General features: G+C 39.0%; 1 protein-coding gene across 3 annotated transcripts in view; it reads right to left on the bottom strand.

Moving 5' to 3' along the window:
* Positions 1 to 413: 413 nt before the first annotated feature.
* pou2f3 (POU class 2 homeobox 3) overlaps positions 414 to 8,922 on the bottom strand; it is a 16,105-nt gene continuing 7,596 nt past the window's right edge. The window contains exons 3-13 of one of the 3 annotated variants that reach the window (XM_010796168.1): positions 7,679 to 7,707; positions 6,105 to 6,200; positions 4,738 to 4,843; positions 4,092 to 4,154; positions 3,892 to 3,965; positions 3,200 to 3,376; positions 2,930 to 3,071; positions 2,520 to 2,650; positions 1,973 to 2,137; positions 1,492 to 1,534; positions 414 to 535 (exon numbers count right to left, since the gene is read on the bottom strand). In XM_010796168.1, the coding sequence (XP_010794470.1) occupies positions 432 to 535; positions 1,492 to 1,534; positions 1,973 to 2,137; positions 2,520 to 2,650; positions 2,930 to 3,071; positions 3,200 to 3,376; positions 3,892 to 3,965; positions 4,092 to 4,154; positions 4,738 to 4,843; positions 6,105 to 6,200; positions 7,679 to 7,707 (1,130 nt within the window). In that variant the 3' untranslated portion in view covers positions 414 to 431. The remainder of the gene's footprint in view (positions 536 to 1,491; positions 1,535 to 1,972; positions 2,138 to 2,519; positions 2,651 to 2,929; positions 3,072 to 3,199; positions 3,377 to 3,891; positions 3,966 to 4,091; positions 4,155 to 4,737; positions 4,844 to 6,104; positions 6,201 to 7,678; positions 7,708 to 8,922) is intronic. The other 2 variants (XM_010796169.1, XM_010796170.1) reach the window with 2 other exon arrangements.

The raw sequence follows: 8,922 nt of genomic DNA, 5'->3' as shown, positions 1-8,922 counted from the left end.
ATGAAATTCCACACACTGTTGTATTTACCCTTATTTTTATAGGGAGATTAAATGTACAAGATTAACGTGTTAAAAGTCTTATTTAAGGAGCATGCTGGAAGGTACACTTTCATCGCTTTGGCTAGCTGGGTTTCCCACAGTTGCGAGTATTTATGCTAAGCTAAGCTAACCGTCTTTGCGTAGCTTCATAAATTAGGCAGTTTAGTTTAGCCGTAGTTTAGCTACAAACCACAAACAACAAAGGAACCTGCCTTGGCCTTATTCGGCCCAATGCTTTACAAAACCTGCAACCAGCACATGTAAATTTTCTTTGGCCGGGGGCCAGCTGAAAGTTTGTGTTCTATATCGGAAAAGTGTTTTAAAGAACAGATATCATGCAGCTTGTTTTTTTTAGTAAACGGCTTCTCACCCTGGTGCGCTGGTAGGACGGGTTAACCTGAGACGTCAGAGGAGACGGGAGGCTGAGGAGGAGGCGGACGGTCACGTTGGGCGAAAGCCTTCACGGCTCCCACTGGCTTTGGAGGGAATGATGAAACTGGAAGGAAAACGGTAAACACATTATTATAAAATGTAATCACAACACATGCGAAATCCACCAATATGTGTGTGTTGCTATCTGTGCAAATTGGATTTTGATAGGGAAAAAGAGATACAAATGTTATTTCCAAGGTCAACAATATAACTTTCACCACAGGGGGAACCTGTGTAAGAACATTAAACCCCAGTGTCAGTACAAATATAGAGAAATATGATCAGGTTACCAAAACAAACCCAGTCTCCGGATTTCGTGTTATTAGTCACGGAATTAATTTAATTATTGATTTCATGGCCACCGACACGATTTTCGTATTTTTTTTCGTGTCACAGAACATTTGAAAAGCAATGTATTTCTATTGGTAGTATGTTTCGTGCCTGCACCACGTCTTTTTGTCCGGTCGGGTCTTGGAATACCAGAAGCTGTGTGGTTCATAAAAACATTTTCTTACTCAATATCTTACCCTAAGCCTAAACCTATCCTTTATTTTAAATTGTATAATGTCCGAGTTTTTTTGCCGTCCACGAGGAAAAGAAATGGGGGGCCTCAGAATACTGATATCTGTATTCGTTGTCATCTTTTTTTCCCTTCTAATTTGTTATTATTTGGTGCAGGCACGAAACATACCAATAGAAATACATTGCTTCTAAAATCGTTCTGTGTCAGAATACTGAAATCTGTTAAATCTGTTTTTCCTTCCAATCTGTTATTATTTACTTTGCTTTTAAAATCGTTCTGTGTGACACGAAAAAAATGGCAAAATCGTGTTGGTGAACACGAATCAATAGATTCATTTTGTGACTATAACACGAAATGCCGTGAGACTGTGTTGCACAATAGGAAGGCAAGGCAAGTTTATTTGTACCTTTCACCACAAAGCAATTCAAAGTGCTTTCTAAAAGGAGGCACATAAGAGGCTCTTTATCAATATTTGAATGTAAAACACTTGTACTTGCCTCCGCCTGAAGCCAGAGGACTGTATGGTCTGGATACTGCGGCCTGAAACAGTGAAAATGAAGATAAAGCCAACTTCTTTTTATTTCTGTGCAATATATTTGCTTTTTTAAACCTATTCAACAGAATATACAAATCTAATACCATAACCATTTAAAAGGAGCCATTCTGCATTATGAAGACATTAACTTTTGATACATGAAATACATTTAGCTCATAATACATCCGTAGGCCTACTCAACATTTTAAAGCAGTATCCTATTCTACTCAGTAGTATATAAAGATGCAACAATTGTCTCCACGTTGACAAACTACAACACTACAACATACTTACATTCAGGTGTTAGTGATCAAAATAGAATACCATAACAATGTAAAATAATATTACACTGTCAAAAGGACCGTTCCACTTATGAATTCAGCGTGTTTTCAATACTATTTCCCATTTTTATATAAAAGAGATGGATGTTTTAGACGGCTAACCATTCTGGAGTTGTAGCTGTGATTCTTGACGGATAAACTCGTCACAGGGCAATAGATCCTCTTCTCCTTCTGACGCCGATTACAAAACCAAACTCGAACCACCTCCTTCTCCATGGACAGCTGCTCCGAGATCAGAGTTATCTCCTCTGAGTTTGGCTTAGGGTTCTGAAAATAAATTAAAAAGTTAAGCCTGTACATTTTTAAGGTAATCCATTCCTTGTCCTCTGCACAACGACAATACAGTTGAATCTAATCAAAGTCAAAGTTATTGTCAATCTTTCAGTTTGTGTGCAGACAGAGAGATCGAAATACCGTTTTCCACAATCCCGAATACAAAAAAACAAATATATATAAAAAATATGTATATCCTACATATACGCAATCAACAGACACATGTATACATATGCACACATTAAGATAAAAGCACAACATGTGTAATCTAATCAACAGAACAGTTTAACTTTTATTTTCCTAAACAACAAACGATATAACTTAGAAAGCCCTCACTATTGAGACTTGTTAAACTCTGATTCAGTCGTGAACTTACTTCACGGAAACGTTTCTCCAGAGTCATCTTGATGTTTGTTTCAATGCTTGTCCTTTTTTTCCGTTTGCGTCCGTACCCCTCGATCAGGGGCGGCAGAGAAGTGCTACTCATCGAGTCAGAAGGGGAGTTCTCTGGTGTGAACAGATCAATATACAACATAGACATCCATCGTCAACTTTGAACAACAATGCATGTCACAGTTGTATTTGTGATGCAGAACTACTATTAAAGTATTAATGACATTTCTTAATTGGCTTTTCACTCTAAATTATAGGCCAAGTTGTTTTTCAGCATTACATTTTTCTTATATAGACAATTTCATTGAGTTGTACGTTTGCTATCCTTTTTTTCTAGCCCCTCCAGAATAATCCCTGGTACATTAATAAAAAATGGTGGTCAGTGTGTTGTACCTGCATCACTCAGCCATTTCTCCAGCAGAGGTTTGAGCTTGCACATGTTTTTGAAGCTGAGGTTGAGAGCCTCGAAGCGAGAGATTGTGGTCTGACTGAAATCATTCCCGTACAGTTTTCCCATTGCAAGGCCCACATCTCCCTGTGAAAACACACACAAATGAAGTACATTTATCAACACTTTGTTCACCATGGAGTTAGGCAAGAACAATAATGTTGAAGTCTTTTTTTCAAGAGGTAACACGTGGTTTTTCCACTTGCAGTACTGACCTGTGTGAATCCCAGTTTGATGCGTCTTTGTTTGAATGCCTTAGCAAACAGCTCCAGCTCTTCCAGGTCGGAGGGTTCTTCCTGGGGGGGCACGGACATGTGTTTGGGCATCTGCAGGTGGGACATGTCCATGTGGTTCTCCATGGACGGCCCAGCCAGACCAGAGCGGCTCATTGCCTGGATCAGAGGGACATCACAGAAAAATGTGACACAAATTAGGGTTAACTGTCTTGTGGAAACATCTTCGTATCTGAAATACTTAACATTTACTTGGTCAGATGTTTGGATTGCTGTTATCTTTCTTACTATTTATTTACTTTAAACCTGAACTAACACATTCTGGCCACTAGATGGCAGCCGCAACGAGCTCAAAATATAACTGACAGCACATCCAGCAGTAACAGAGCTAGAGAGATCATTAGTGAGGCAGAGTTTGTGTCCATTTTATTCTTTTAGCTCTGTTTTTGGTCTCCACCAACTCCTGAGGTAAATATGTCTCTTTAGCTGCCAATGCTAGATTATGTTCAACATCTAGTCTCTGACTGTGTCTGATTTCTGCTGAGCAGTTATTGTACAGTAGGTCTTTAGGATTGTTTTTGCAGCTGCATCCATAGTGGATGAGAGTGAAGCAAAACAGTTGAGATGTGTGATACTGGTGCTGAGTGTGCCGACAGGAAGTATTCAGGATGTACCTGTGGAGTCAGAGCCAGTCCAGGCTGATGCTGGAGGAGATTTGTTTGACTCAGCAGGTTCTGCTGCAGAAGTGCTGCGAAGAAAAACAAGTTTTGATCAATTATTTGGTTTGTGAGTGCAATGCTCTTGGAAGCTATTGATGTTTGTCAAGAAATAGATCCAATATCTTCCACCAAAAGCACACTGTGTTTCTTTTTACTTTGGACATATGCAGACGTGTTGGGCGAATGGATATACTGTTGTCCGTCAATAGGGAATCCCCCTAAAATCACAAATCCTATTACTTTATTAGCTGTAAAGCAGACTTTATAAAACATTTATGCACAGGCCCTGCTTTCACCCCTGATCATATGCTAGGCGAACAATGTCCTTACTTCAGCTCTGTATTTAAAATCCAGACATATGATATCAGTTTTATGTAAACTCTTGGAAAGAAAGAAAATACATTTTGTAATAGTTTGCACTTATCCTAGAACACAGCCTATCTGCTAAAATGTCAATGTGTTATTTGTATACCTTGGTTATTATACAGGTGAAACAGACAATGAGTGATTCTAAGTAAGATGAGGGTAGCTGGTAGATTGTGTTGCCTTTGGACAGAATCAGACTAGCTGATTTACACAGTTTCCAGTCTTAATGTAAACATAAATGACCGGCTGCTGTCAGCAGATTTATATTGATATTTATCATACAAACATGAGAGTAGGTCTTCTCAAAAGAGTCTCTGCAAGAAGTCTGATTAAGAACATTTCCCCAAATGTTAGTCCCTCAAATGGCATCTCTCAAATTATTTTTTAAACTATAATTGAGGCTTAAATCCCTGAAAACAACTTAAAAAGCTGCACCTTGGTGGCTGGTGGGGCTCTGGGAGAGCAGGAAGGGGGAGGGGGAGGTCAGGTGAGACGGAGGCATCAGGACCAGCTGCTGCATGCTGTGGAGAGACGTGAGCTCCTGGAGGAGAGAGAAAAAACAAACAATAACAATATCAGTCCTGACTCACTGATGAATAAAGGCTACCTCCACAGTGTCTGTTTCATATGCACATGTTCAGTGTTGAGTTAGCAGTGACTGTTCTGCATTTAGGAAGTAACAGCACTTTAACGCCACGGTTTTATTAATTACTATATACAGGTCGTTATGTGTGGCTTCAATTTATTTAAACCTACATTTTGGATATTTGTGTGCATGTAGTAGCCAGACACACTTTCCATAAAGTCAATAGCATATTTTAATGAGATGCTATTATCTCTTTAAATCCTCTCTAACAGCCATTTACCACCATAATCCCTTACAAAGCAAGTGTATCCTCATGGTTTGTTAACTAATCCCTTAGCTAATGTAAAGCTTAATTAAACAAGCTTTCTACAACAAGAGCACTATGGAGGGAGGTGGGGGGAAGCTGGAATGAATGACTTGGCTTTGTGCACTGCCAAGAAATTATGAAATCATTTAACCCTCCTATTGTCTTTGTTCCCCCCTTACTTTGGTGTTCGCGGTCAAATTTGACCGGTCCTGTTTTAACTGCTATTACATTAACACAAAAACCATGAATCATCACCAAATGTCATTTAACACCCTTTCAAACTGTACATATTGTATCAGACTACTGGTATACATGAAAAACTGCTGTAAATATACAAAGAATAGACACTGAACATGTATTGCGTGTGCCAGGTGTGATCCATGTGGGGGGATGGGCACATAAGAGCGGGAAATGTGTCAAATTGTTCTGTGTGTGTGTGTGTGTGTGTGTGTTTTTTTTATCTGATCCGGATGGTTACTAATTGCTTTTCTTTATGGCGGTCATTTTTGACCGGGAACACCATGGTGGTACAAAGTTGACTAAATCATCCACAATTCAATGAAAGTGGTGATCAGCAATTGTATATGTTCAAATGTCTACTGTGAAGGATATCATAAGGCCTTAATGCAATCCAATGTAAAACAAAAAAGTTATGATGGATGAAAGTAGAAAATTGATCAGATTTGACCCGAAGACAACAGGAGGGTTAAAAGTATAATAACAATGAATTGACTTATTAAAATATGAACCCTCTCGGTGTGTTTAGTGTATATGCAGAGACCCTGCAGCCAATCAGAGCTTTGTTTGTCTACAGCAGTAAAGGACGTGATGCAAAAAATGGAGGCATAATGTGTACTTCTAATCTTGATACTTGCATGATAATAATATTGCTTTAAAAAAACAACAGACCCCAGGCAGCTGACCTCCAGCAGAGCTCTGCGGCAGGTGGCATGTCTTGAGTGCGGCGACTGAGTGAGGCGAGTCGATGATCTGCTCTGTTTTTATCTAAAACACCGAAAGCACAACCAAAACGGTATTAACTTTTATAAATAATAAGGCTGGAGAACATTGTCCGTAAATAATCTCTAAACTGTATTAACTCTGGTTTCTCGAGAGTAGCTTAAATCATAACCAGGATGGGAAACATTGTCTGTGTATAATCCCAGGGGGAAATGACTGCATGTTGACGTGTGTGTGTGTGTGTGTGTGTGTGTGTGTGAAGAGAAACACACACTCCAGGACCAGTTTGGTCACTCAACATGATACAAAGAGTGATAGACGCTCTCTCTACCCTTGGGCAAGCCAGTATGCAAATAACCCTCCCCTCTCCCCCCCCCCCCCCCTCTCTCTTGCACCACCCACCCCCGAAAGCCATGCCACTTCCTGAAAACACGCACTGAAATAATTGTCCATACTCTCGCCAAAAACGCTGTTTGGATAAGTATCCAAACAGCTGCAAACTATTTGAGATGTTTCTAAAGAGCGGGTAGTTTGTCCCCAGGATGTTAGCTGCGTTGCAGTCCGTTGAGCATTGTGTCCCAGGTACAATGGCTCTCAGCTATTTGTGTTCCTTACTACGGGTACAAAAAGTCATGTTATTACCTTTTAAATATGTTCTGAGGTTTGACAAAGAACATGAATACACTTCTTTCTTTCAAGGATTGTCTGTGTATCCAAAGGCTGATATCAAATTACCCTGTGTGCCATAGAGCTTTGTTTCTTTCCTCAAACATAAAACAAAACCAGACACTTCAACTCAATCCCACTGAAACCTTTCTTCCATCCTGGTCTCTTACAACATTATAACATTTCCATACAATAACACTTGATTGTGAATTACTCTCTGAGGAAATGGTCACCTGGATTACGTTTGTTTTTGACTTTTTTTGACAAATATCTTTTTATCAGTCCAGGTAAACGCTCTCACCCTTTGTGTCTCAAGTGAAACCAAAATTCTATTTTTACTATTGGAAATGTACATTATATTACATGTTACTTGTTGTACGCTTTGATCCAAAGCAACTTACATACTCAATACTGTGGGCAATCCCCACAAGAGCAATTTGGGGTGAAGTGTCTCAGAGACACAACGACATGCTGACTGCAGTGGGGTTTGAACCTGTGACCCCCTGATCCCAACACCTACACACAAGTCCACTGCGCCACACGCCTCCATGCACGTTGATAATCTAACAAACATACTGTGGCCAAACCACAAAATTGTACTCTACACTCAACTACATTCTTAACTTAACTTTTTACTGGCAGTTTGAGTTATCTAAGGAACACAATGAAGTTACTTTAATGAAAGTGTGAAACCTTGAAACATTTCCACCCGCTGAGCTCCATGCAAACATGACTGTGTCTGAGCAGGGGAAGGGTTTCGCATCATGTTCAAAACCAAATCCTCCAGGTGACAGAGACCTCATTCATCAAATCCTTATTCGTAGGAATTTGGTCACTTTATTTAAAACTTTACTCACGTGTCGATTGAAGCCGATTCCGTTTTGCTCTAAATGTCAGAAAGGAGGGAAAGAGGTTCAGGTTATAAAATGTCACTCTGTTGCTCATAAGGACTTCAAGTTCATATTAGGTCTGTTTGTGTTCAATGTTGACGAGGGTAAATTAGACACGTGAGACATTCAGTGTCAACAGATTACATTTGATTCTTTTTTTTTTTTTATACATGGCTGCATTTACATTATTGCCACACACACACACACACACACACACACACACACACACACACACACACACACACACACACACACACACACAACGTTTTTCCTGAAAAAGTTAAGTTAACTTTTTGGCTTTTATGTTGTTTAATTTGATCTATATTTGAACCCAAGGGATATCATGTTGCAGCCAACGCATCTTATTTCTAACATGATTCAGAGTTATAGCATTACAAATAAGATATACAATTCTAATTTGATTAAATTGTCAAAACCATAAATCATAACACCTTGATACAACAACAACAACTGAATAAAAACACATTAAAAATGGAATAATAACAAAAACAAAACAAAACTGTGACTAGAAACGTGTCAACTAAAGAATAGGACCATACTGTGGTATAAAACATTCATATATGCAAGTATAGTGTGCTGGATGCTGTCTCTCTTATCAGAGTTTTGTGCTGAATATGGCCACAAGTATTAATATATATATATAGATAATTTATTAAAAACAACAAAGTAAGTTCAGTTTCATCTCTATCTTGGTTTATTGTTTTGCTTTTTGGCAAATATACTATATATATAATACGAGCATAGGTATGCAACCATAACTTATAAAGCATAATAAAATAAATAATTGAAAGTGAGGTAATATCCCAATTTCATTATTTTTAAACACGCAGAGCCTGGTAAGTAATGTATTAGGTGTTTCATATACACACGTGAAGGTTTGTAAAAAGGAAAATAAATATTCTGCAAGCATGCAGCATATTAACTGCAGTTGCTGCGGACTTCTTACGTAAATAACAAACGTTTAAAAGTCTTTGTGTGCAGCAGCAGTGCAGAGAGTCCGACAGAGGAGGGGAGTTTAAAGGTGTGCTGGATAAGCTTGCATCATTTGAATGTCAAATTGGGCCATATGGACTCTGTGTGTGTGTGTGTGTGTGTGTGTGTGTGTGTGTGTGTGTGTGTGTGTGTGTGTGTGTGTGTGACAGAGGCTGCTCGAGAGACACACAATGCAAATACACCTATAAACACCCCCA

Source organism: Notothenia coriiceps, unplaced genomic scaffold (assembly GCF_000735185.1).
Source record: "Notothenia coriiceps isolate Sejong01 unplaced genomic scaffold, NC01 NC01_scaffold00037250, whole genome shotgun sequence".
Lineage (NCBI taxonomy): Eukaryota > Metazoa > Chordata > Actinopteri > Perciformes > Nototheniidae > Notothenia > Notothenia coriiceps.
The sequence above is the reverse complement of the archived record's forward strand: the minus strand, read 5'-3'. Positions and strand labels throughout refer to the sequence as shown.